The sequence below is a fragment of the Brassica oleracea genome, chromosome C5 (assembly GCF_000695525.1).
Source record: "Brassica oleracea var. oleracea cultivar TO1000 chromosome C5, BOL, whole genome shotgun sequence".
Taxonomy (NCBI): Eukaryota; Viridiplantae; Streptophyta; class Magnoliopsida; order Brassicales; family Brassicaceae; genus Brassica; species Brassica oleracea.
The window spans coordinates 3,263,435-3,288,859 of NC_027752.1; the positions used below are offsets into that span (position 1 = coordinate 3,263,435).

The window sequence follows — 25,425 nt, forward strand, 5'->3', positions numbered from 1 at the left end:
CCAAACAAACCCTAATATTCTTCTTCTATCGCTTTCGTGATCTCTCTGCACTTAGAGTCGGTAAGCCCTGTTTAGCCACAGCCTCAATTTCGTCGTCGTCGCGTGATTTTCGCTTCGTTCTCGCTTCACTTAAAAGCGTTGTACACTATCTCCATCAAGTCTGTTCCGCTTCTGGTATCAGAGTGGAGTAGTGGTTCATAGATCTTAGAGAGTGTTTAAATGATAGGGCGTGATTTGATCTCCAGAATCAATCAATCAATATTAAATACCTTTTCCATTTGAATTAATTACATTTAGGTTATTCTTTTGTAGTTTCTGAGTTAAGGATGAATCTACTAACTTATGACTGAATGTTTTGGTTATTAATGCTTATTCAGTAGGAAGGGAAGGGAAGAGAGGATACAATGGAGGGAAAAGAGGAAGAGATGGATAGAAGTGAAGACATGATGGAGGTGGAGATTGAAAAGGAGCAGAATGATGAAGTGATGGAAGAAAACAACAATCAAGATGAGGAGATGCAAGATACTGATTTGAGATCTGAGAGTTCTGTTTCTAATTCAGATGAAGAGGAAGGGTTGCGGTCTGGGAATGATGATGAGTTGGACCTTGAGGTTAGCAACTTGTGGATACTCTTTTGTCGTGACAGCATGACCTAATATACGTTTATTCTGCAGAAACCTCTGAGCGAGGAGGAAGTAGACGAGTTGATTTCAGATCTTTTGGGAGTAGAGAGTAAGGTATTTAATCTCTTCCTTTTGCTTGATGGAGGAGGTCTTGGTAGGCCAGTTTTAGCTTCCTGGTTTTAATCTCACTCACAATGACTCCACATTGGTGTTTAGGCTGCTGAAGCTCAGGAATCACTCGAAAAGGAGTCTCTTTCTAAGGTAGAGAGTGAAGTTAGGGAGGAATTAGCGCAAACGCTCCACGGTGATGAGGTTAGATTCTTTCTCATACTATCATAGCTTAGAGGTGCTTTGTTCTTTTGTATTTAACATCTTAGAGCGTGCCTGGTTTAGCTGGATAAAGCTGTGGAAGCTGAGATGATGACATTTAAAGACGAATGGGAGGCAACTCTTGATGAGCTTGAAACTGAAAGTGCAAACTTGTTGGTATGCTCGGTTTTGCTTCTTCTGTTTATTTATTACTCTAAAAGAACATACAAATTTATATTCTCTTTTTGTTTCTTTCTCAAAGGAGCAACTTGATGGTGCTGGAATTGAACTTCCAAAATTGTACGAAATGATCGAAAGTCAAGCCCCTAATGGTTGCTATACCGAAGCTTGGAAAAAAAGATCGCACTGGGTTGGGACTCAAGTAACAAAAGAAACTGGGGAATCATTGGCTAAAGCAGAGAGTTTTCTTCTCACCCACCGGCCTGTCCGAAAGTAGGTTTTTTTTTTGTTTGTTTTCAATTTTTAGCTAGTACAATTACTCAAGGACGTCATGGTTGGTATATTTAACCATTTTTCTGGTGTAGACGACATGGAAAACTTTTGGAGGAGGGAGCTAGTGGGTTTCTGGAGAAAAAGTTTGCTGACGATGCTGTTAAAGAGTGTATAACTGGAACATCTGAGCTTGACTGGTCGTCTCTCAACAAAGTTTTTTCGGAAAAAAGAGATGATGCTATTTCCTTCGGTAGTAAGCACTGGGCTTCTGTTTACTTGGCAAGCACTCCACAACAAGCTGCAGCCATGGGATTAGAATTTCCAGGAGTCAATGAGGTAAAATTTTCATCTATGCCTCTATTTTTTCCTGATAGCCCTGATGCTGATGATGATTGCGTATATTTCATCTGTTGAATTTTCTCCAAGTAAAAGCGCTAGGCATCTCCTTTCTTGACGATTTTTACTTGGGTGACCTACCTGCCATAATACATTTTATGAAAGCAGGCATTTTTTTTCCTTGTTAGTTTCTGCTTGCAAGTCAATAAATTTATGGTCCATTGTTGTGCCATGATCAGGATAGGAAACATTGTTCACTCTACGGTGTAGGTTTTCATAAGCATAAAAATAGTAAGCCAAGTTGATGTCAAAAATTAAAAGAATAAAACATTAAGCTAAGCTCTCATGTCTTAAAAGGATTGACAAAATTCGAGCATTAACTTGGTTATCATTAGTTGTAACAGTTAGATGATGCACATGACATTATTTGCTACCTTGGGATGCAAGTTATTTTTGAAGATTTAATGTTCCTTCTCAAGTTAGTGCAACAAAAATGGTCATTTTAAAATATCGGGCTTTATAACCGTAAATTATAGCCATCCTACTGCTGGAAGACAACTTAATATAACTTCAGATTGTTTATCACTGTAATTTTTTCTTTTCTTTCAGGTGGAGGAAATTGAAGAGATAGATGAAAGTTTGGCAGACCCTTTTTTCGCTGATGCAATAGAAAACGAAAGAGAACTTGCCCTCACTGAAGAACAAAAGAAAAACTATATAAGGGTATTATATTTTTACTTAACTTCTTTCATTTCTGTGAATTAGCATACTACTTTTGAAAGTATTACCGTTTCTGGATGCTCTTTATGTTCCTGCTTTTACACAGTTTGCAATGAAATATGTATTCTTAATACGATTTAAGACTATCCCAACTCCCGCCTTTTAATTTATTATCTTGAATATGACATTAAATCACCAACAGGTCAAAGAAGAGGATGACATAAATATCGATCGTGAGCTTCAACTTCGTTTGAAACGGAAGAGACGCAAGAAAAGATCTAAACAGGTCTGTTTTACTTATTCGTTGAGTTTCTTCTTGTAGCATAGCATATATTTTATTCAAGACTCCTTGGGGTTACTAGTTACATGAGTGTCACCGGTTATCAGTTGAGTATAATGGAATATCAGTTTTAGTGAGCCTGGTTCTCGAGAGTTTAGTCACGTATAGTTTGTGTTTTGCTATAAATTTTGTGTAGTTAATATTGTGGTGATTTCATGTATATAAGGTATAAATTTCATCAGGGATATATCTTTTTAGTACAAGATGGTCATTTGACTGTTATTTAGCTTTTACATCTTGTTGCTGGATTGTCAGTAGTGACGGTTCTGTCTTGTGTTAAAGCGAGATTTAAGGCATGCAGTGACTGGGTTGTGTTGGTCTGAAGGAATTATAATTTGGCTCACGTCGCAGTCTTCATTTGGTTTTATTTCAGGTTATCAGGCACACGGCAGAGGATAGGGATGATGATTCGGCGTATTTGTATGGGAATTCGATTGCGCCAGACCCTGCTGAAGATCAAGTAAAATGTCCGGAGAATAGCACTGAGTTTCAAAATAATGAAGTTAACAAACAGGAAAACGGGAATTTGTCTAATTCAGATGCAGATAAGATGGTCCCCGTCGCAGATCTTAATGTAGATACCATGAGAGACGATTCACAGAATCCAGCAAGAAATTTTAGGTGTACTGCCTGTAATAACGTAACTGTGGAAGTGCATAGTCATCCGCTTTTAGATGTAATAGTTTGCATGGATTGCAAACGTTTAATTGAAGATAGAGTTGCTAAGGTATGTTTTTTTTTCCTCTTCCATTTTTATGTGACTTACAATGCATTTGCGTCTGGGCCAGATATAGACACTTAATTAGAAGGGATTTTTTTTGTCGTAGACTCGTAGTCGATTCATGACTACATAGATTTGTTAAATCGTTTTTCATTTTGTTACTTTCATTTGGTGCATATACTGCTTTTTGTTATTTGGAGGATCACATAGAAATGTTGCCGTAATCTTACAATTTACAAATATTCTTTTCATATATTTCTCTTTCTAACCAAAACGTTTGGCTCTTACCAGCAGCTTGATGCCTCTTTGGAACGTCACTGTGAATGGTGTGGACACGTTGCTGACTTAATAAATTGTAGGTCATGCGAAAAACTTTTCTGTGCATCATGTATAAAGAGGAATATTGGTGACGAATACTTGTCCGAAGCTCAATCCTCTGGTTGGGATTGTTGCTGTTGCGCTCCAATTCCCCTGCGAAGATTGACACTGGAACTGGAGAAAGCCATGGGAGATAAGAAGTCAATGGAGTCGAGCTCTGATTCCAGCTCGGATTCTAGCTCTGATTCCAGCTCTGATAATAATTCTGTTGATACAGATGCTGATGTCAATGTAGCAGTAAGGTATTATCATATATATATATATACACATATATCTTGCGGGTATAAAAGTCCAGCATGTCTTCAACTGATTTCGACTTTTTTTTGTTTAGCTCAAAGAAGAAATTGAAAAAGAAAATCCGGCGGATAATTGATGATGCTGAACTAGGGAAAGATACGAGAAGTAAAATAGCAATTGAGAAGGTGTTTGCTCGACAGTCATATTTGTTATATTGTATACGAACTTTGAATATTTCCTCATTTTGGCTTCTTTACTCATTGTACATCTGGTTCTTTTTTTTTTTGTAGAAACGACAGGAGCGCCTTAGGTCCTTGCAGTTTTCTGCCAGATACAAAACAATTAGCTCTATGGGAGACGTGAAAATTCCAGAAGGTGCGGAAGCTGAGGTTCTTGGTGATGCACACAGTGGTTACATAGTGAATGTGGCTAGGGAGATTGGTGAAGAAGCTGTGAGAGTTCCTCGTAGCATATCTGCCAAACTAAAACCCCATCAGGTTAGCATTAACATGTGTGCTCTGTGCATCCTTTGTTTAGCGTAAACCGTTTCATAACATACTTCATCTCTTTCAGAAAATCATTTTTGATAAGTGAATAGTCGGAGTCTTGTCACCTGCACTATTGGGCATTAAACATACTCATCTCTTCTAGAAATGCTTATTATGGAAATGAATTCTGCCCTAAGTTTGGTGGTTTCTATTTTCAGGTTACAGGGATTAGATTTATGTGGGAAAATATTATTCAGTCTATCAACAGTGTGAAGTCTGGTGATAAAGGTCTTGGGTGCATTCTAGCACATACAATGGGCCTGGGGAAAACTTTTCAGGTACTAAATTTTTTTTCACGCACGAGTCTGTTTGCATGTATCTTATTATCGTCCTGTCTAATTGGTGCATACTGGTAATGGTTAATTGTTAATATGGTGTGTGGTGTTACTGGCTCATTATATCTTCTCCCACTTTAATCTATCAGGTTATAGCGTTCCTGTACACTGCAATGAGATGTGTTGATTTGGGTCTGAAATCTGCCCTTATTGTGACTCCTGTAAATGTGTTGCACAATTGGCGAAGTGAATTTACGAAGTGGATGCCTTCAGAAGTGAAACCACTTCGCATCTTCATGCTTGAAGACGTTTCAAGGTATATATTCTTTTATGAATGAAGCTTTTGGTTGCAGATTTTCCATGCTTCCAAAGTTTTTCTGAAAGGCATTTGGTTGACGCTTCAAAGTCTAGTGTCTTCTTATTCTTCTCTAATTTGACTATCGTTGTTTAACTAATACTCAAAACAACCTTTTTTCTCCCGAAACCTTTACTTGGCAGTTCAGATATGTGTTTGTATATTATTCTGATCTACTCTAGGTTATTAAAAGTAGGGCCTAATTAATCTAAAGCTGTGTGCCCTATGACTGCTGAATGTTGCGTTTACTAAACCTACGTGAATATCATGTCCCTAATAAAATAATATAGATGCAAGGCCTCTCGTCCGAATTCAGAACATCTCAGCTGTTTTGACTTCCTACAAAATTTCCAAAAGGGTCCATAATCTAAATACTTCTTGTTTGGCCTATGTCAACTGTACTTTTGGTGACAGTTTGCCAACTCAGTTCCTCCGTATTTTTTTTTTGAAGGGAGAGGAGATTGGACTTGCTAAGGAAGTGGAGAAATAAGGGCGGAGTCTTCTTGATGGGATATGCCGCTTTTAGAAACCTGTCTCTTGGGAGGGGGGTGAAGGATATAAATGCGGCCAAAGAATTCTGCAGTGCCTTGAGGGTAAGACTATAATTTCACTGTTATATTTCTTGTTTTATACCCTTTTTTATATTATCTTTTCACTTGCTGTTTATGGTTACAAATTCCTTTTATTCGAGGATTAATCTTTTTGTTTAAGTTCTTTTTGTGAATTGTGATGCCTACTGTATTATAGATTTTTCTTTTCTAATGTTTTCTCTTGATTATGCTTGCGATATTTTATTCTTGCAATTGTTTGAACCTATGTGGCTGCAGGATGGACCTGATATACTTGTTTGTGACGAGGCTCACATTATCAAGAACACCAGGGCTGACACAACCCAAGCATTAAAGCAAGTTAAATGCCAGAGAAGAATTGCCTTAACAGGATCACCCCTTCAAAACAATCTCATGGAATATTATTGCGTAAGTTACTGAAGGAACCATATAAACTTGTGACTAATTTGTTCTTAGCCCCTGTTTCTTAATTTATGTCTTTATTGCAACAGATGGTTGACTTTGTAAGAGAAGGATTCTTGGGAAGTAGCCCTGAGTTTAGAAATCGGTTAGCCTTTCCTACCAGTATCTTACTATCTGCCTGTGTTCATGTTATGTTTCTAGAGTTTTACTCGTGCTTCACCTTGCGTGCAGCTTCCAAAATCCAATAGAAAACGGACAGCATATGAATTCAACTGCAGAGGACGTGAAAATTATGAACCAAAGATCACACATCCTGTATGAGGAATTGAAAGGATTTGTGCAAAGAATGGATATGAATGTCGTGAAAAAGGATCTGCCACCTAAAACAGTCTTCGTAATATCTGTCAAACTATCGCCCTTGCAGCGGAAGTTGTATAAGAGATTTCTTAAGTTATATGGGTTCAATGATGGAAGAGCAGATGAAAGGATGAGAAAAAACTTTTTTGCTGCTTACCAGGTCTTGGCCCAGGTATAAATGTGCTAAATGCTTTTCTAGTCCTTCAATCTTTTTTATTAATTTAGTACTTAATTTGTAACTGTTTTTTAAGCATGGTTAACCACTTTGGAGATTTTATTTGGTATCCTTTTTCGTATTCTTAACCCCCTCTGTTGTTTTTGGGCTTCTCAGATTTTGAATCATCCAGGGATTCCGCAATTAAGAAGTGAAGATAAGAAACAAGGTCGCCGCGGTAGCATTGTTGATATTCCAGATGACTGTTCGAGTGATGAAAATTTAGACTGCAACATGGTTGTGGGAGGTAACACTTAATTCTCACTGTTCACATTTTTTAAAGATTTGTTTAAACTAGTTATTTTAGATATTTTTTTTAACTCTGATCTAAGGAAATGCTAGGTGCTTACCAACGATAATCATCTTTTTTAAAAACGTGTATGTTTTCAAGCTTCATCATATTTGACTGAGCTTGCAGACTTGCAGTATAACAAGTTAAATAGCTTTTAAAATATATAAACACATTTGCGTCATTGTTGTTGACTTGTTCTGGGTACTGACTGAGAAACAGAGAACTATTAACTTTAAAATGTGTGACATTGTTGTTTTGGATACTGACAGAGAAACAGAGGAATATGAGTGATTTGCAAGATAAAGTTGACGGCTACCTCCAGAAGGTAACTATGACTACTCAGCTCGACTGTATTAGTAATTACCGTCAACAACTTCAAAGTAAACAGGTGTGATTCTAATCCTGTCTTTTTGCCAGGATTGGTGGGTCGACCTACTTCAAAAAAATAATTATAAGGTCTCGGAATATAGTGGCAAAATGATTTTGCTATTGGATATTTTATCCATGTGCGCTCATGTGGGTGATAAGGCGCTCGTGTTTAGCCAGAGTATCCCGACATTGGATCTCATAGAACTTTATCTTTCAAGAGTACCTCGTCATGGTAAACATGGAAAGTGTTGGAAAAAGGGAAAAGACTGGTATAGGTTGGTATCTAGTTCTTTCATAACAGCATGAATGATGTATGAACCATTATGGCGGCTCTAACTTCCCTTGCACTGATGCAGAATTGATGGAAAAACCGAAAGCTCAGAACGCCAGAAGTTGGTTGATAGGTTCAATGAGCCTGAAAACAAAAGGGTGAAATGCACTCTAATCTCAACCAGAGCGGGGTCTCTTGGGATTAATCTTTATGCTGCTAACCGTGTGATCATCGTTGATGGTTCATGGAATCCAACTTATGATCTTCAAGCTATCTTTCGAGCTTGGAGGTACTTCTTAGACTACCAATGGAATTTAAATTTTGTAACACACAGCATTAAGAAATGTGCCTTAGCATCCACGTGGACTTATTGTTTGCAGGTATGGCCAAAAGAAGCCAGTGTTTGCGTACAGGTTGATGGCACGTGGGACTATCGAAGAAAAAATATATAAACGGCAGGTATTGAAAGAACCAAAACATTGCTAGTTTCAGTATCTCTTCTTCTAAGGAGACGTTCATGTATCAGATATATGTCAATATGATTTAGGTGAACAAGGAGGGGCTCGCTGCGAGAGTGGTGGATAGACAACAAGTGCACAGGACTATCTCCAAAGAAGAGATGTTACATCTTTTTGAATTTGACGATGACGATGAGAAATCCGACGCCGTCACTGAGATAAGCAAGCGAAAGGAAGCGGCCACTTCATCTCGCGGTTGCAACTCTGACAAATTGATGGAGAACTTACTACAGAGGCATAGCCCGGAGTAAGTTTGCAAGAGTAACCATACTCACAATCTGTACTTGCATTATTTGGTTTTTCTCACACTCTGTCCTTTGTTTTACTATAGCTGGATCTCTAGTTTCCATGAGCACGAGACATTGCTACAAGAAAATGAAGATGAAAGACTGACTAAGGAAGAAAAAGACATGGCATGGGAAGTTTACAGGAAAGCGCTTCAGTGGGAAGAAGTTCAACGAGCCCCAGTCAATGAAGCACCTGTGCTACAAAAACCTTCCCCATCACCACAAATACAGCCCTTACGCCACCCGAGGGGGTTCAATAGAAGTCGCTTTGTGAACCGAAGCTGCACTAGGATCGCGCATCAGCTTACACTCATAAGCCAAGGAAGAAAAGTGGGTAGCAGCACAATCTGTGGGGAGTGTGGGTGCGTTATAAGGTGGGAAGATGTTTTACCCGCACCCAAACTTTCAGAGGTAAACTAAAATAGTAAATGAAGATTGCAAAAGAGTTGAGTTTACTTTTTTTTAAGTACGGGACTGAAACCGAATTATGAGGGAATAGTAACATTTGACATTCCTTTTAGCTTTTATAGATGATTTAGATTATAGTTCCATTGCCGAGATAAAAATCAGGGCGTTTGTTAGTGTGTTTACTTTCTAATCATGCTGGAACTTGTCTTGTAAATCTAAAGTGATTTGAGACTTTGTAAGAGTAACCATATCATTGCAAGGTTTTGTTTCTCCAATTTGAATTTACGCATCACTCTGGTTGGAGATTCGAATATACAACTTTCGACATGTTTGTTTGATCCCATTCCCTCTATTGCTTCCAGTCAAACTCATGTCAGCTAAGAGGACCAAGGCTGATTCCAAATCTTGCAAAGATTTTCGATGACCATGTTATAGGTAACAGTATCTGGAACCGCACTAGACATTACCAAGATTCTCAAGATAGCCATTGCTTTATCCATCTGATCGATTCTGGCTAGACCACGGACTAAGTTTGATACGATAGGATAAGTAGGGTTTATCCCTATTTTATGAAGTACACCCTCTATTTCTCTAAAGGTTTTCATTTAGTTCCCACTACTTGTAAAATATCCAACATTCAACTCATGTATCTTTTTTGGTTTGGGTCCATTTACTAGATTGTAGATTGGGCTTTTAAAGTTTTCGGTTGTGTTACATTATTTAAAAACCAAGTTAAAAGTTAAAACCAAACCAAATTATGGTCAACTTGTTTTTTTTGAAATGGAATTGAGATTCTAAATTTAAATCATCTTTGGCTTATACCAAACTATTATTTAAAAAATATTATGACACGCGTAATAAAAAAGCAGATTAAAAACATTAAAAGTTCTCTATTTTATATTCTTCAAATGAGGTAACATTTGCTTTTCCTCCAAAGTCCATTCCCTATATAATAATCCAGCTGTTAGGTTTGATACTTGATACCATTAACAACGGGTAAGAAACTTCATTTGCCTTTTCAGAGTCAAAATATTAAAATAGTTTTCTACTTTTGACAACGTAATTTCCATAGATTTATATTTTTCTCAGAACTTTTTTCTTTAAAAGAACAAAATTACTAAATATGTATGTTTATATTTTTTTGGACAAATATATGGATATGTTTATATAATTACATGTATCACTATTCTATATGAATATTATCTAGAGTCAATTAGTTCATAATACAAAAAGAACATAGATATTAACAATCTACTTATATAATAAGTAGTAAACTTTGGTGTTTAGCAATTAAAGTACCATTATATAGGATTTCGGGTGTTCACCTAATTAGGAAAAAAAAATTGTGTCCATAGTGCAATTTCTCTATTATCTATTATCTAAATTAGTACTCTTTTCGTTTTAAATTATTTGTCATTCTAGAAACAAAATTTCATCACAAAAAAAATATCGTTTTAAAGTTTTAAAGTAGAATTTATTAATTTGAAATTTTTATTAATTATTTTATTAGTTGAAATATGGTTAGTTGTATAAATAATAATGTTTTTCTATTGAAAATATACAAAATTAAATATTTTATTAATATATGTTCATAAACCTAAAACGAAAATTAAATAGGAAGGAGTAAGCGTTTCATAATATTATATCCTTTGGAAAAAATGCCGTGTGGATATCAGGTAGTAATGTCCACCACCCGTGAATAAAAAATGTCAGCCAACAACAATTGATAAACAAAGGAAACCGATTTACTATAAAGCCAACCACAATTATATTCTCAATGAACATGCCTTTAATGCTTTTTATATGTTTAGTTACCTTTGATGGTTGAAAAACAAAACTATTAGAGTAAGCAAGGTGCTTAGGAAATTGCATCAGCTTTGCTTTTTTTAAGCGTTATTATTGACTTATAATAAGACAGACCTCATCACACATGAAAAGTTAGGAAAAATTTTCATATCAAAGCCCAGCAAATAAGCAAGCAAGCCACATGTTTGTTTCCTCTCTCATATGATCTTAACAAAAAAAAAAATCTTTTATTGAAAAGAAAAACAAAAAGGTGATTAATTTTTTTAACTACAAATTTAGTGAAGAAAAATCATATCTTGTGCTTGCTTTTGTTGTTGTTCATATTGTTTTTCCTGAGTGATTTTAATAGATATACCAAACATGGACCTGTAGATTTAATTCCCAATTTGCCCTTTTCTTCTTCCTTCATCCCTTAGATTGTTTTATTTCTTCCTGGGAATATAGAAAAGGTTGTGGTGAATGATTTGTATTTTATTTATGCAAATATGGAATAAGGACATGTGAGGTTTCTTCATCAATTTCGTAAATAATCTGATTCTTTGGTCGAGTTTAGGGTTAGATCTGATGAAATCTGTAATTTTTTTTTTTTTTTTAAATTACATATATTTACTAATTTTTGTAAATTACTAGGGTTCCTCAGATATTTCAAATCCTTGTCACCGATTCTGAGTTTTGGTTTCATGAATCTTGCTGCAGTTGATGGACCGTTGACCATCCAATTCAAGAAACCCTAGATTCAACTATGTAAGCAATTTTTCTCCCTTTTTTTTTTTAAGCAATGAAACGTTATACATATATTCCATCAGGTGATGTATTATTAGTATTTCATTTGTTTGTTTTTTAAAATAATTGGGTTGTGATATTCTTGAGACTTATATGTTGGTGTTGGCAGAGTATGTAATGGGGACAGAGCTGATGAGAGTCTGTATGAAAGAAGAGAGTGATGAGTTACCATCTGTTCCTCCTGGCTTTGAATCATATGCTTCTTTCACTTTAAAAAGACCACTCCCTGACCCTGGTGCTGCTGCTGCTAAAACCAAGACTCCAGTGGAAAGTTCTGTAACCGAACAAGCTAATAAGATGGAGGAGATTGAATCCGATGAACTCAAAGCTGCTCGGTCTCTACGGCGTAGACCTTGGATCAACTATGCCGGATGTGATGATGATGACACTGCACCTAACAATGACAATGCCTCTCCTCAAAATCTTGATCAAGTTAGTTCTTTTTTTTTGTTCCTTATGCAATTGCAGCAACTTGTGTGCCTTTTCTCTCATTCATTGCGTCCTTTGCAGAAGAAGCCTTCTCTACCAAAGGGTGTGACCCGGGGATGTGCAGAATGTAATGACTGCCAGAAGGTTAATAATCTCAATTAATGCTCCCAACTTCAGAAAGAACTTAACACTTAGATGCCTTACTATTTCTTGTTTCATATTCACAGGTAACTGCGAGATGGCATCCAGATGAAGCTCGTAGGCCAGACCTTGAAGACGCCCCTATATTCTACCCGACCGAAGAGGTCTTGTTTGCATTCTATACTTTCTACTCTATATTAGATCCTTATGTTCTGACATGAACTGTGCAAACCTGTTTGCAGGAGTTTGAAGACACTCTGAGTTATATAGCAAAAATAAGACCAAAGGCTGAAAAGTATGGAATCTGCCGCATTGTTCCTCCTCCTTCCTGGAAACCCCCTTGCCCTCTGAAGGAAAAGCAAGTATGGGAAGGCTCTAAATTCACCACGCGTGTGCAAAGAGTGGATAAGCTTCAGAACCGGAGTTCAATGAAGAAGATTCTTTCTAATCAAATGAGAAGGAAGAAAAGAAAGTGCATGAAGACGGGAGTGGATGCTGTCACCAACGGCAATGCAAGCACAGAAACGAGTGGATTTGAGACGTTTGGGTTTGAACCTGGTCCAGGGTTCTCTCTAAACGACTTCAAAAAGTATGCTGATGAGTTCAAGGCTCAGTACTTTAAGAAGAGTGAACCTTTTTGTGATAAAGAGTGTAGAGTTGGTAACTCCTGGGAGCCAGGTGTTGAGGATGTTGAAGGTGAATATTGGCGTATAGTAGATAAAGCAACTGACGAGATAGAGGTGAAGTTTTATTCCTTTTATATTTGGAGGTTTTATGGTCTGTTTAGTGCCTTTGCATCTCCTGACTGAGGTGTTGATTCTTTGATATAGGTGCTATATGGTGCCGACCTTGAAACTGGGGTATTTGGTAGCGGATTCCCCAAGTTATCATCTTCTTCTTCAGACGAAAAATATGCAAAATCAGGCTGGAACCTAAATAATTTCTCAAGGCTTCCAGGATCCTTGCTTAAGCACGAGGGCAGTGATATCTCTGGTGTCCTTATACCGTGGTTGTATGTTGGGATGTGCTTTTCTTCTTTCTGCTGGGTAAGATTTGATTTAGCATATACTTAGTTGGAGAATCTTCCTGTTATTCAATTTTGTTATATCAATGGATGTATTTTTCATTACTCTACATCTTATTTTGTTTTAGTACTTTCCACTACTCACATGTCTTGTGTTATTGTTTTTTTTTACCAAAATAGCATGTTGAAGATCACCACTTGTATTCGTTAAATTACATGCACTGGGGTGCACCAAAACTGTGGTACGGTGTTGCGGGGAGGGACGCTGTTAAACTCGAGGACGCTATGAGAAAGCATCTGCCTGACCTTTTCGAAGAACAGCCTGATTTGCTTCATAAGCTAGTAAGTTTTTAAAACTCTATGAATCCATTTATTTAAATTGTTTTGGTTTATGGTTACATAAAAAATAAATCCTTTGATGCTCTTTTTTACTATAGGTAACACAACTCTCCCCGTCAAAACTGAAAACGGCAGGAGTACCTGTGCACCGCAGCGTCCAGCACGCTGGAGAGTTTGTGTTGACGTTTCCCCGGGCGTACCACGCTGGATTTAACTGTGGTTTCAACTGTGCTGAAGCTGTGAATGTAGCGCCAGTTGACTGGCTACCTCATGGGCAGATTGCCATTGAGTTATACTGTCAACAGGGTAGGAAAACGTCCATCTCACACGATAAATTGCTGCTTGGGGCTGCAAGAGAAGTAGTGAAAGCCGACTGGGAGCTGAACTTACTGAAGAAAAATACTATTGACAACTTGAGGTGGAAACAGTTCAGCGGAAAGGATGGAATCTTGGCAAAAACACTCAAGGCACGGATTGACATTGAACGTACAAGAAGAGAGTTTCTATGCAGCTCTTCGCTTGCATTGAAGATGCATAGTAATTTTGATGCTACCAACGAGAGAGAGTGCTGTATCTGCTTCTTTGACTTGCACCTTTCCGCTGCTGGCTGCCGTTGTTCTCCAGAGAAGTATACGTGTTTGACTCATGTGAGGCAGCTGTGTTCCTGTCCGTTGGTTAGTAAATATTTTCTGTTTCGCTATGATATCGATGAGCTGAATGTTCTCGTTGAGGCTGTGGAAGGGAAACTTAGCGCTGTGTATAGATGGGCGCGTCAGGACTTAGGATTGGCTTTGAGTGCACACGTGTCGGAAAGAAAGATGGAGATGGATGAAGAAGGGAAAGTGCACAAGGACTTGAGTCCACAAGCAGATGTTAGTTTACTTCTGAAAGACAATGAGGAGAGATCAACACCAAGCCAATGTATGAAGCCTGTCAAAGAAGAAACTGTTAATGAGTCTTCTGTTCTAAAAGATTCAGTTTGCCAACCACCTGAAGGAGGAATGGTCTCTGTGGCAGCTGCTAAGCCCACTAGTGGTAAAAAGAATTCGCGAGGTTCAGTTTCTTCTAGCAAGCATTTGAGAATAATACGAGAGAGACCAACCCACGTTTTAGCGTTGGAAGCAATTGGTAAAACCCCTGCTCCAAATTTCGAAAAGCAAGTAACTTCTTTGCCTGATACACGGAACACTATATCATCATTGCCTACTAATGACCAAAGAGCAGTGAGAGAGGATGTACCGAGTTCTGTACCGCATGGAGAAGTTAATGCCGTAGCTGATGATATATGTAATAGAGTGGACATTAGCAATCAACCTACTAGCAGTAAATCCAAAATCTCTGGAGGTTTGGCTATACTGGATGTGGTTGATGGGACAAGAAGTAAATCAAGTACACCATCTAATGGGACAAGAAGTAACTCAGGTACACCGACTTGTTCGCAAAACAATAGTCCGGATAGGATCATCCGCCAAAAGGGTCCACGTATAGCAAAAGTTGTGAGGAGAGTTAAATGCAAAGTAGAGCCTTTAAGTTATGGATGTGTGCTCTCTGGAAAATCATGGTGCAACCGCCAAGCTATTTTTCCCAAAGGTTGAAAACTCGACTAACAAAAACAGATGTATATATTCATAGATATTTTGCAAGTGCTTAATGTCTAAATTCTTGTTTGGTGCAGGGTTTCGAAGCCGGGTTAGGTACATAAATATATTGGATCCAACAAACATGAGCTTCTACGTGTCAGAGATTCTTGATGCTGGACGCAATAGTCCCTTGTTCTTGGTAAGTTGATATGTTTCTTACTGTCTAAATTTTTTGAAAGAATGATATCAACAAAAACTGAAGTGTGTGTTATGTTCTTATTGTCAGGTTTACTTGGAGGGTAATCCGAGTGAGGTGTTTGCTCACTTGTCGCCTACAAGATGCTGGGAGATGGTGAGAGAAAGAGTAAACCAAGAGATAAGTAAGCAACACAAAGCTGGTAGATTAGATCTTCCTCCTCTACAGCCTTCTGGGAGCCCTGACGGTTTTGAAATGTTTGGATACACGTCACCCGCAATCATACAGGTAAAGTTCTTTACAAGTTTTGACTTAAAACCTTAGAATTATATGCTTGTTGTAAACTGCACTGGACCTTATATATCTGGTTTTCTAATTATATATACAAAACAAATACTAAAATCAGTTTTAAAAACTTTTTTGATTTAAAAATGTAAGGCTTCATTTGTAAATTTAGTTGACAGATATATACATTAATTTGATAAACAGGCTATTGAAGCATTAGATGTGAATCGAGTTTGCACAGAGTATTGGGACTCTAGGCCTTATTCGAGGCCACAAGTTCAGTTCCCTGCAAATCCTCTTCCCAGAGAAGCCAACACAAGCATCCTATTGCCTACTGGAACAAACTCTACTCTCAAAGTTCTGCTGAAGAAAGCTAACATGGAGGAACTAAGCTCACTTCAGCAGGTTTTAAGCGAGCCTAACATAGATTTGGTGACAGAACTTGTGAAGGAAGAGCTCCAGAGTCGCCGCTGACTTGATTTGAAGGAGATTGATATTAGTTGTGTACATACAGAGTTGATGAGGCTCCCTCTGCTCATTCTTTTTTTGGACATTCTTACAGAGGAAGGATAGAAACATGTAACTAGAACCCTGTTTCTTCTTCCGTTCTCTCAAACTACAAGAAAAGGAGAAAGAAAGAAGAATTGTTGGGTTCTTGAAACCATTAGTTTTTGGTTACTAGTCGGACTACAAGATCCATATGTGGGTTGGTTAACAGTTCAACATCACTTTTACTAGTATTGACATCTGTTCCTCTGTTTTGAAAGTCCAAAGGGCATTGAATTTAAAGAGATTATAACCAACATTTTCTAGTTTCAAAGCCTCCTACAATCAACGTATCACATATATATGGATGAACTCACCCCACGTCACAAGAAAAATGATTATATACTGGTGGTGCGTAGTGTCAAAAACCACACTATATAATCATTTTTACTTGCAATTGTCTGCGAGTGTGTTTCATCCATCCATTCTTCATTTCTGGTCATATCAAGTATTTGTTTCAATCTTGTTCAATCATGGCTTATGTATGTGTAAATTATAAAACAAAAATAAAATAATAAAATGGATGACATGACATGAGGGTGACAAATTCATTTAAAGATCGATTGGTCCTTGTAGCTTTTAATTAATAGTAACTTTAGACAAACAATATTTTTTAAAAAGAGAGAGCATTTTGGTTTGGCCAATTTAGTTCTGGCATGGTTCCTGAATCGTCTGCACTGCTTGCTGCCAAAGAAAATATCAATTCTTTAAAAAATAGCAGTAAAGAAAGTGGATCGTATAGAGAGAAATGATGATAATAATAATAATCTTACTTGTAAGCAAGACAATGTGTAATGCACATCACTTGTTGTTATCTGGTGGTGTATAACCATTCTGATTCTGAAAAAGCCACAATCACACGTAAATATTTTATATTTCTAGAATATATATACGTTTTCAGAACCTTTTTCAAACGCAAATCCTAAGTATGAAACAATAAAAACCTTGTACTTGCTAGACGTACCGTGAAGAGTTTTCCGGGATGACGAGAATGCCATGCTCCGTTAGACTCTTGCGGAGTTTTTCAGCGGTCAGTCTTGAGCCATCCTCCATATCCATGAATATCTGAAATTGATGGCGTAAAATTAATTAAAACAAACAACATTTTTTGTCATTATTATTATTGATAACAAAAACAAGAGAGTAGTGACAGTACGCACCATGTTAGTCTCCATGGCTGCAACGTTTACTCTAATCCCTTTCATTTTGTTCAACCCTTCTGCAAAATATTTAGTGGTTAATTATTGTTATAGTGATTAATTAGGATAAATGAGTTGGTGCATACGTACCAGCTAACAACTTTGTCTTCTTGTGGTCAGATTGTAGCTTTGGGAGGTTCTCTTGGAGTGCGACCAAAGCGGCTGCACACAGGACACCTATCTGTCGCATTCCTCCACCTAATGTTTTCCTTAACGTTTTGGCCTTTTCTATGAAACTCTGTGAACCAACGATTACAGATCCTATCGGAGCTCCAAGACCTTTAGAGAGACACACCTGTACATGTGTGAATGAGTCCCAAATTATCCATTTTATCTAAACTTTTCATGAGAGGTTAAATAAGAGAACAGCACCGAAACAGAGTCAGCAGCCTTCACAAGCCTATGGACTGGAACATCTAGTGCCTACATCAAACAAACAAACAAACAAAAATTCATAATAGGTTAGTCTAGTGGTTTGTGATGTGTAAGGCATATATTGAGATAAAGTAGATGATTGTTATTACAATGGAAGCATTAAAAATGCGAGCTCCATCGACATGAAGCTTCAATCCATGTCTCTTGGCAATCTCTCCAACTCTATCAGTGTACTCCGCACTCAAACATCTCCCACCAGAGCTGTGTCAAATCCTCGTAAGAGACTAACTAATACAAAAAGAATCATACTCATCCATGACATGGATGCATAGGCTAGTGAAGATCGTCATAAGAGACTAACTAATATATAAAAAAATCATACTCATCCGTGACATGGATGCATAGGCTAGTGAAGCATTGGTTTATGGCCTCCAGAATTTTTCTAAATTTGTATATATATCTATAGGAAAGTTGCAAAAAAGAAAAACTATATAAACTCTTTATTAAATCGTCTATATTCCCAAAATCTCAAAGACCGGCCATGCGCATGTGTTGAGAAATTATGACACTTACTTGGCATGTGTGTTCTCCAAACAAATCAACCTTGTTGATGGATAAAACGTGCTTCCTTTAGGATCTCTAATAGCTGCTTCTATAGCCACCAAGTCCATTGTCCCATCTTCTTCATTCCTGATTGTCTTGGGATGCACTCCACCTATTGTCGATATCCCTCCGTTCTCGTACACATGGATGTGACAAGTGTCACCAAGAATCACCTCGCTGCCTCTTACGTCGCAGTGAACCATAACGCATATCAGGTTCCCCATCGTACCAGATGGCACGAACAGAGCCGCTTCTTTCCCCATCATCTTAGCCATCTCCTCTTCAAGACGTCGAGCCGTTGGGTCGTAGCCGAGGACGTCATCGTCCACCTCTGCACTAGCCATTGCTTCGCGCATTGCATCAGTGGGTCTTGTCACGGTGTCTGAACGTAGATCCACGATTCTCATCACCATCTTGATACCAATCTACCTACCTATAACACATTAATTGGTTATCTTCTTTTGGTTAGAAAGTCATAAGCAGCAGAAGCAATAAAACACTAGAGGCCTATTTGTAACGACACCAATCCTAATGAGACTCGGAAACGTAATCCAAAAGAAAAGGATAAACACACTTAAGCCCTAACGTGTTAGATAAGGTAACTCTTCTCTCCTAATCGTTTATGATTTCTCTTAAATAATTTGTTATAACAGTTTGACGTCAGACCAGAAGGAAGAATATATGAACTGGTCTAATGGGGACAGCACAATAACTCTCCTATTAACTCGCAAACCTCCGTACGAATCTCAATGATTACTGTTTTAAGGTAATATAAATTATAATGAGGAGAATATTAAAATGTCTCCTTCTTAACATCATCATTACGAGATAAAAGCTTAGAATATCTTCAGATTCTTCTTCTTCACAAGCGTGAAGTATATTAAAATAATATTTATTAAAGTAATAAAGAATGTAAAAAATCTAAAAATATTGATACAAAAGAAAAACCAGACGTAGTAATTAAAGTATATGGAATAACCATTCTGTTGAGAACTTGAGAATGAATCACAGACTCCCAGATGATCATGCATAGAAGTGTATTTTATGTAACACTCCCTCAGGCAAGTTAAAGTATTAAAATATGTAAGATTCAGTTAGTAAATAAAACCAGAGATTAATAACTAAAATGATACACATTGAAATATAAATAGCTAATACTAAAGGTTTTGGATATAAACATAAAACCAGAGGAGTACCTGTGCAAAATGAAGAAGGATGCTCGTGTTTATGATTCCAACTTAAAGACTTTATATAGCCTTTGTTGAGGAATATTTGAAGAAAAAAAGCTAAGGAAAAGTTCAGATTTATTACTATTAAAATCTGAAATTAAAACTTTTGACAAAAAAAATAAGGAAAGTTTCAGATTTATTGCTATTAGAATCTGAAACAGAGATTCCAGACTAAATAAAAGATTTTTTGCTTTAAGCATTTTTTTTAAAAAAATTCTAATTAAAAACAGAAACGTTTTATTGGACCTAATATTTATTGATATGTGATATTTTCTTTAAATATCATTTAAAATTTAAATAACATAAATTAATATAATAATTTGAAGTTTATTTTAATAATATTAAACATAAGAATTAGATTTACTTGGATACTTTTATTAGACTGTACAAATATAATGAAAAATAAACTAAAACCAATGTAAATATCAAGCAAAAACAAAGCTTTTTCGTTATAGTAAAATATAATACGTTTAATTTATTAAAATTATTTAAAGTTATGCTAGTTAAAAGATTTTTGTAATTAATCAAAATAGATTTATAGTAAAAAGCATTTTTAGTTTTCTTATCTAATATATATTATCTTGCTTAAAGTCTTTATTTTACATATTATTTAATATTTTAAAATAAATGCCAATTTTTAGATTTATTTTTGAAAATCATGATATATAACAATTATTTTTCAAGATTTTATAGATACTTTTACTTTTGTAGTATGATAAAAATGTAAAGAAATTGTAGATAAAAATCTCGTTATAGTTGATTGGAAATAGATGTAATTGTTTTGGACTATCATTTTCTTTAAAAAAAACATTTTTATAAAGTAATTAGGTTTTAGGTTTAAAAAAATAAACTTATAGCCGGTAATTCGCAACAAAAAAATAAGGATACGTGGTAATTAGCTACGTTAGAAGGGTGCCACGTGGAAATTTAAGCTGATTTGATACATACAAAGATACGATAAGGCCAAAGTTACCAATTGGCTATCAGGAATCTAACGATCACGAGAAAAGGATGAAGTTGTGTTGTGTATGGGAAGCACACGTAACATAAGTGTCCAAGGCAAAAAAAAAGTTATTCACGAGATTGTTGTCTTCTTATTCTCCTCGGACGTATCGATGAACCCAAAGTTATAGCCTTCACATTCATTTCATCTCAAGGCCGTGTCTTTGATATATTTTTAAAATCTGGTTTGTTTATAATTATGACTCTACTCTTCTAATGCTCTATGTTTCAACTTCTGGCCCTTATCAGATTCATAATATATGAGTCATGCGTTGTGAATATAAGGATCGATAAATAATTTGCTTATAGACTTTTCATAAAAGAAATATCAAATATATATATAGACAAATATAACTGCAGCACCAGGTAAAGTAACGTCGTCTACAAATCTTGTTACGTTAATTAATCTAAATCCAAAACAGCTAATTTTTGTTTTTTGACTGAAGGCTTTCAAACCAAAATAACGTAAATGGTTTTATATGATAAGACTATAAAAAACCTTAATAACGGAAAAAAGCTTGCATGAACATTCTTCATAATAGCTAAAAGCCTAAAACCATTAGTAAAACAGCTAAATTTGTTTATATTTTGAGGAGGAGGAGAAGGAACGTACCACTTTATTAGTAAAAGAAAGGCGTACAAGTAAAAGACGGAACTCTTAAGGATCGTTCACCCACACGTCAATATTTTTCGAAAGAGTCTAAAAATATTAGTGTGGAGCAGCTGTAACAACGCACCTCTCTCTATTTATAGAGACGTGACTGTGATAGAGACTGAGTCAGCTCTTACGTGTCTTTCCTACTCGGAGCATGATTATTGGGTTCTTAGGGTAAAATTGTTAATGTAATATAAAAAACCGTCTCTTAGCTTTTAACTAAAAAAAACTAAAAATCAGTTTTTAAATAAGAGTTTTAAGAACCGGTTCTTAACTTTTTTAGTTAAAAATTAAGAGACGGGTTCTTATATTCCGCTAAAAATCCCACTCTAAAAACCTCCACATAATTATGCTCTCATGCATCGTCACCGCTGCGTCTCAGTCAGATTTGTTTTCCAGCTTTGATTCGTTCTTTTTCATCAAACCAATTTGCGAGAATTATTATCTGTTTATTTCCTTGTTATATTATGGTTTCGAATAGTAAAAGCGGTTCAACCGGAACAGATCAAGCAGGACAACTGGAAATTAAGCGGGACACGTGCAAGATCAAGCGGATCATGCATGAGAGAAACAGATCAAACCGATTAAATAATTTATTATAACTTATGAATGACAAAATCAGTTCAAAACTATAGACCATATATTAAAACAATAAAAATTACACCTAGATATCTAAACAAATATCTTAAATGTTATAAGATCGGTCGAAATGCCTGTAAATTGTTTATAAGATACTTATACTTCTTTTATTTTCTTTTCAAGTGATCAAGATTTTTTTGAGAGAACCAGTAGGTTACACTAATATTGAACATTTGGTTAAATTTACCACCGGAAAACTTTCTACCAGTGGGTGTAAGATATTTGAAACGGTAATTAGTCATGAAAATTATTTGATCATACAATTCAATAAATACACGTTTTCGGTTAAGATTTCATTTAAAATTGTCTTCTCTCAATAGATTTTCAAAATTTCAATCATTTACCTATATATTAACTATTTTAAACATAAAAAAAATATTAACTACTTACTCTTGTTGATATTTATGTAAGAAAAATTATATCTTCTTCCTTTGAAAATATTGTGTTTTGTCGGTGATTGAACGTCATGCTTATAAACAGTATTAGTGTAAGCTATATAATTTGAGTTAATCATTGTACATTATTTTTAAAATCAGATAAATATATTTTAAAGTTAAGTATTTATAACAAAATTAATTTTTATCAAAAAATAAAAAAGCAGATCAACACCACCAAATGTTAGCGCATAAGATCTGCACGCAGATCTCCTGCTTTTTACACAAAAGACAAAAATCTTGAAGTGCATGCAACGCTTAAACTGTTTTTGCAAACAGAAAAACGTGAATAGTAAATGTATTACGGGAAAACTGCACGTGTCATGCCTTTCCATTCGTAACCTATATAAGATTTATGTATATATAATTTTGAAAGTAATACATAATTCAGTCTAAGCCGCCTGGCACTTTTTCTAATCGAACCAATCACAATTTTCGAAACGAAACTTTTCAGCAAGCGAGAGTCTCTTTTACTTGATTTTTCCAAAACAAAATATTTATAAAAGATAAATTTAAATCTCTCCCAAGAAAAGAACTTGATCTCAAATTGTTAACATCTAGCAGCCACATACATCAAAAAAACTTCTTCAAACCCTCATGGTAGATCAAGCTCTTTGTACTCTCTCATTATCTGTAATATGACGCCATGACATAGAGCATCAAAGCCGATGAAGCAGTGATTATAAGTTCCTGCAATCCATTATCAACGTCAGAACTGTTGATTTAGTTCTTGTTGAAATATATCAGAAAGCCTGGTTATCTCTGATGGAACTATTAAAATTTAGAGACCAGACCCTTCTTGGTTCAGAGATCATGCCCAAACATATAGTCAACTAAAAGTTGTGCATCTAGATTTCACATCGGTAGAAGTACACATACCATAATACATATAGAATATAGATGTGACATATCATATTACGGATCAACAGCATAAATCATCTACAACCTAATCAACTACTGTTGTTTGTTGAGGCTTCATCTATTAACCTAATGATCCTCAACCAAAATGATCATTTTGTGTGGGACTAAGTTAAGGGATGGGTCCAAGTGAAGAGAGATGGGCGTTGGGTAAGAACACTAACCTGGTTATTGTAGAGTGCAATGGGTATGGAGCTGCCCATGTACTCTATGACATTTAACATCCCAGTGTATGCCTGTAATGCATGATTCACTATGCGTTAAACGTAGACTATAATCAAGTAAAATAACTTTTATGAAGTGAAAACTAGTATATAGACATAAGAAGCTTTCTTTGCTAAAGTGAAACTAGTAGCAGCTAGTGCAACATACAATAGAGGAGTCTTGATAGATTTTTTACATACCAAGGATGCAACAAGTATAGAGCCGAAAACTAATGAAAGAGACCGAAGAAGCCTCTTTCCCATTTTCAATCCCCGTCCATTTTCTTCGCCTTCCTCCTGCAGCCAGTGTCAACATCAACGCTAATCAGGACTATAAGAGCCACCTGGTGTATCAACATTAAACAATAATATTTTTTTTGAAAAACTCACGTTATATGTTGGAGTTGAAGGGCCTTCAAAGGATTTCAATTTCTCAAAAATTCTGTAAACGAACACAAAGGACATGAACTGCAGCGGTTTGTACTCAACACTACGTTGGATGGCAATCCATGCACTCTGCAAAAAAAAAAAGAGACAGAGAGAGATTCATATATGATTGTGGAAGGAGCAACATAATCCTCAAAACCTCATACTTACGAACGCAGCTGATATTGCTAGGTTGATCAACATATCGTTCTTGGGGGACTTGGAATACCTGTAACAAAATGGGTCAATAGATTATAAATTATAAAGTGCTTTTGAAGGATTTAACATAAATAAACTCACAAAGAATCTCTTACCTTGGACCCCATGGTATTAAAGGCTGCTTATCAGCGTATTTAATGTCCTTGGAAACCTGAATTAAGAGAAATTTCACCCGGGGATTAAGATAGGAAGTTCAAGACGGTATAATATTGGCTAGAAGGGAGGAGGAAAGGGTACATACCTTAAAGGAACCGAAAGTCACACCTTTTTTCCTATTCATTAACTGGGAATACATGAGCTTATCATATGCTTTCTCAAGCTATCAACAGGAAAAACAGAGACGTGTTAACACAAAAAAGAAAATAAAATCATTACACAGAGGACACCAAAGAAAGAGAGAAGTAACTTACTAGAGCAGCAGTGGCTTCATCACCACTCCTCTGAGCTTCTTTAAGTTTTCTTTGATAAGTTTGCTTGATCTTGTCGAAGCCCTCAATAGGGTTAACACCAAGAACCTGACAAGGTAATCCCACCCATGGATTGAGTAGTGCAGAGAGAAACAATAACTAGTAAAACAAGTTCTTCGAGGGATGAATCACCTCATATGGGTTAAAGTCACCATCAGACTGTGGGTTTCCAGCAGCAGCAGACGAAGCAGCACGTATCACAATCCTGCTCTGCAACACCCTTCTAGGAAGAAGCCTGAACAATTTTCATTACAAATAAGGAAATGGTCTGGACAAAGTTGAGCACAACAATGGAACTTGGCTGAAGTTATACACTCTGTAGCCAATTGTAAGAAAAGCTTACAGCTTTGAAGCTCATTTAACAACTCATCAATGACAAAGATAAGGGTTTTCTCACTAACTCAATGAAAATCTCTAAGCAAGTCATAGAGATGAAAGGCATCGATTTTGAAGGCGACGAAGAAGCTACCTGACGAAAGACGGCGACTTGGGAGCTCGAAGAGTAGTATTGGAACTCCGATGACCAATTTGAGGAGGAGGGTAACGAAACGCGTTGCAAATTGCGGAAGCCATCATGGAGGAGGGAACAGACGCAGTCGATATCGCGAGAGCCGTGGCAGAGCCGAGTAGGGCACGAGAAGTAGCAATTAATAAGTGAGACTTCGGCGAATCAAGACTGCTTTAGGTATAGCAACTAACGTGTTCCAAAAAAAAAAAGGTATAGCAATTAACTTCGCGTGGCCCAATGGATAAGGCTCTCGCATCCTGAGCGGGAGGTTACGGGTTCGATGCTTGTCGTGGACTATGAACGGACTACCACCGACTACATTTGATTGATTTAACGATTCTGGCCCCGTTTCTTCTTATTTTCTCTCATACAGTCTAGTTATTTATGTTTGGGCTTTATTTCGTTTTGGACCCAGTTACACTTCTCACTTGGGCCCA

The 25,425-nt window shown here is 36.4% G+C and overlaps 4 protein-coding genes across 13 annotated transcripts; 2 read left to right on the forward strand and 2 right to left on the reverse strand.

The window, feature by feature from the left end:
• The first annotated feature begins 41 nt into the window (after positions 1–41).
• LOC106295119 (protein CHROMATIN REMODELING 20) lies at positions 42–9,251 on the forward strand. The gene is made up of 26 exons (XM_013730916.1): positions 42–60; positions 381–611; positions 675–737; positions 840–935; positions 1,017–1,109; positions 1,195–1,385; positions 1,478–1,721; positions 2,331–2,444; positions 2,644–2,727; positions 3,155–3,508; positions 3,794–4,122; positions 4,212–4,302; positions 4,408–4,614; positions 4,824–4,943; positions 5,090–5,256; positions 5,747–5,888; positions 6,123–6,272; positions 6,356–6,411; positions 6,498–6,795; positions 6,955–7,084; positions 7,399–7,454; positions 7,547–7,773; positions 7,855–8,058; positions 8,150–8,228; positions 8,317–8,534; positions 8,619–9,251. The coding sequence occupies exons 2-26, from the start codon at positions 405–407 to the stop codon at positions 8,992–8,994; spliced, it is 4,296 nt and encodes a 1,431-aa protein (XP_013586370.1). The 5' UTR covers positions 42–60; positions 381–404; the 3' UTR covers positions 8,995–9,251.
• Positions 9,252–10,849: 1,598 nt separating this feature from the next.
• Positions 10,850–16,356, forward strand: LOC106294560 (putative lysine-specific demethylase JMJ16). Of its 8 annotated transcripts, none has more exons than XM_013730150.1 (12): positions 10,850–11,038; positions 11,419–11,532; positions 11,681–12,003; positions 12,082–12,144; positions 12,228–12,305; positions 12,384–12,881; positions 12,972–13,187; positions 13,346–13,507; positions 13,603–15,094; positions 15,180–15,283; positions 15,371–15,568; positions 15,770–16,356. In XM_013730150.1, exons 3-12 carry the CDS (start codon positions 11,689–11,691, stop codon positions 16,037–16,039), a joined length of 3,396 nt encoding a protein of 1,131 aa, XP_013585604.1. In that variant the 5' UTR covers positions 10,850–11,038; positions 11,419–11,532; positions 11,681–11,688; the 3' UTR covers positions 16,040–16,356. The 8 variants fall into 8 exon arrangements, with proteins under 8 accessions (XP_013585604.1, XP_013585605.1, XP_013585606.1 ...); XM_013730151.1 differs by having other exon boundaries at positions 11,429–11,532; XM_013730152.1 differs by having other exon boundaries at positions 11,485–11,532.
• A 248-nt stretch (positions 16,357–16,604) lies between these two features.
• On the reverse strand, positions 16,605–21,246 carry LOC106294563 (probable low-specificity L-threonine aldolase 1). Of its 3 annotated transcripts, none has more exons than XM_013730157.1 (9): positions 21,133–21,246; positions 18,259–18,721; positions 17,835–17,946; positions 17,683–17,733; positions 17,401–17,605; positions 17,272–17,330; positions 17,076–17,176; positions 16,885–16,951; positions 16,605–16,795 (listed from the first exon to the last, which is right to left on the reverse strand). In XM_013730157.1, the coding sequence occupies exons 2-9, from the start codon at positions 18,699–18,701 to the stop codon at positions 16,757–16,759; spliced, it is 1,077 nt and encodes a 358-aa protein (XP_013585611.1). In that variant the 5' UTR covers positions 18,702–18,721; positions 21,133–21,246; the 3' UTR covers positions 16,605–16,756. The 3 variants fall into 3 exon arrangements, with proteins under 3 accessions (XP_013585611.1, XP_013585612.1, XP_013585614.1); XM_013730158.1 differs by lacking the exon at positions 21,133–21,246 and adding an exon at positions 19,485–19,586 and having other exon boundaries at positions 16,636–16,795; XM_013730160.1 differs by lacking the exon at positions 21,133–21,246 and adding an exon at positions 19,268–19,351 and having other exon boundaries at positions 16,636–16,795.
• A 1,329-nt stretch (positions 21,247–22,575) lies between these two features.
• LOC106294564 lies at positions 22,576–25,198 on the reverse strand. Its single transcript, XM_013730161.1, has 10 exons — positions 24,950–25,198; positions 24,613–24,715; positions 24,424–24,528; positions 24,255–24,332; positions 24,109–24,164; positions 23,966–24,023; positions 23,759–23,884; positions 23,570–23,665; positions 23,330–23,401; positions 22,576–22,937 (listed from the first exon to the last, which is right to left on the reverse strand). Exons 1-10 carry the CDS (start codon positions 25,054–25,056, stop codon positions 22,875–22,877), a joined length of 864 nt encoding a protein of 287 aa, XP_013585615.1. The 5' UTR covers positions 25,057–25,198; the 3' UTR covers positions 22,576–22,874.
• Between the last annotated feature and the right edge of the window lie 227 nt (positions 25,199–25,425).

Coding starts and splice junctions, on each gene's coding strand:
- LOC106295119 (XM_013730916.1), top strand. CDS start 405: ATGGAGGGAAAAGAGGAAGAGATGGATAGAAGTGAAGACATGATGGAG. Junction 3,509..3,793: donor TTGAAGATAGAGTTGCTAAG/GTATGTTTTTTT, acceptor GGCTCTTACCAG/CAGCTTGATGCCTCTTTGGA. Junction 8,059..8,149: donor GCTATCTTTCGAGCTTGGAG/GTACTTCTTAGA, acceptor TATTGTTTGCAG/GTATGGCCAAAAGAAGCCAG.
- LOC106294564 (XM_013730161.1), bottom strand. CDS start 25,056: ATGATGGCTTCCGCAATTTGCAACGCGTTTCGTTACCCTCCTCCTCAA. Junction 23,402..23,569: donor CTATACTTGTTGCATCCTTG/GTATGTAAAAAA, acceptor CATGCATTACAG/GCATACACTGGGATGTTAAA. Junction 22,938..23,329: donor TTGCACTCTACAATAACCAG/GTTAGTGTTCTT, acceptor AATGGATTGCAG/GAACTTATAATCACTGCTTC.
- LOC106294560 (XM_013730150.1), top strand. CDS start 11,689: ATGGGGACAGAGCTGATGAGAGTCTGTATGAAAGAAGAGAGTGATGAG. Junction 12,882..12,971: donor AAGCAACTGACGAGATAGAG/GTGAAGTTTTAT, acceptor TCTTTGATATAG/GTGCTATATGGTGCCGACCT. Junction 15,569..15,769: donor CGTCACCCGCAATCATACAG/GTAAAGTTCTTT, acceptor TTTGATAAACAG/GCTATTGAAGCATTAGATGT.
- LOC106294563 (XM_013730157.1), bottom strand. CDS start 18,701: ATGGTGATGAGAATCGTGGATCTACGTTCAGACACCGTGACAAGACCC. Junction 17,734..17,834: donor GCATTTTTAATGCTTCCATT/GTAATAACAATC, acceptor TGTTTGATGTAG/GCACTAGATGTTCCAGTCCA. Junction 16,796..16,884: donor ACACATTGTCTTGCTTACAA/GTAAGATTATTA, acceptor TTTCTTTGGCAG/CAAGCAGTGCAGACGATTCA.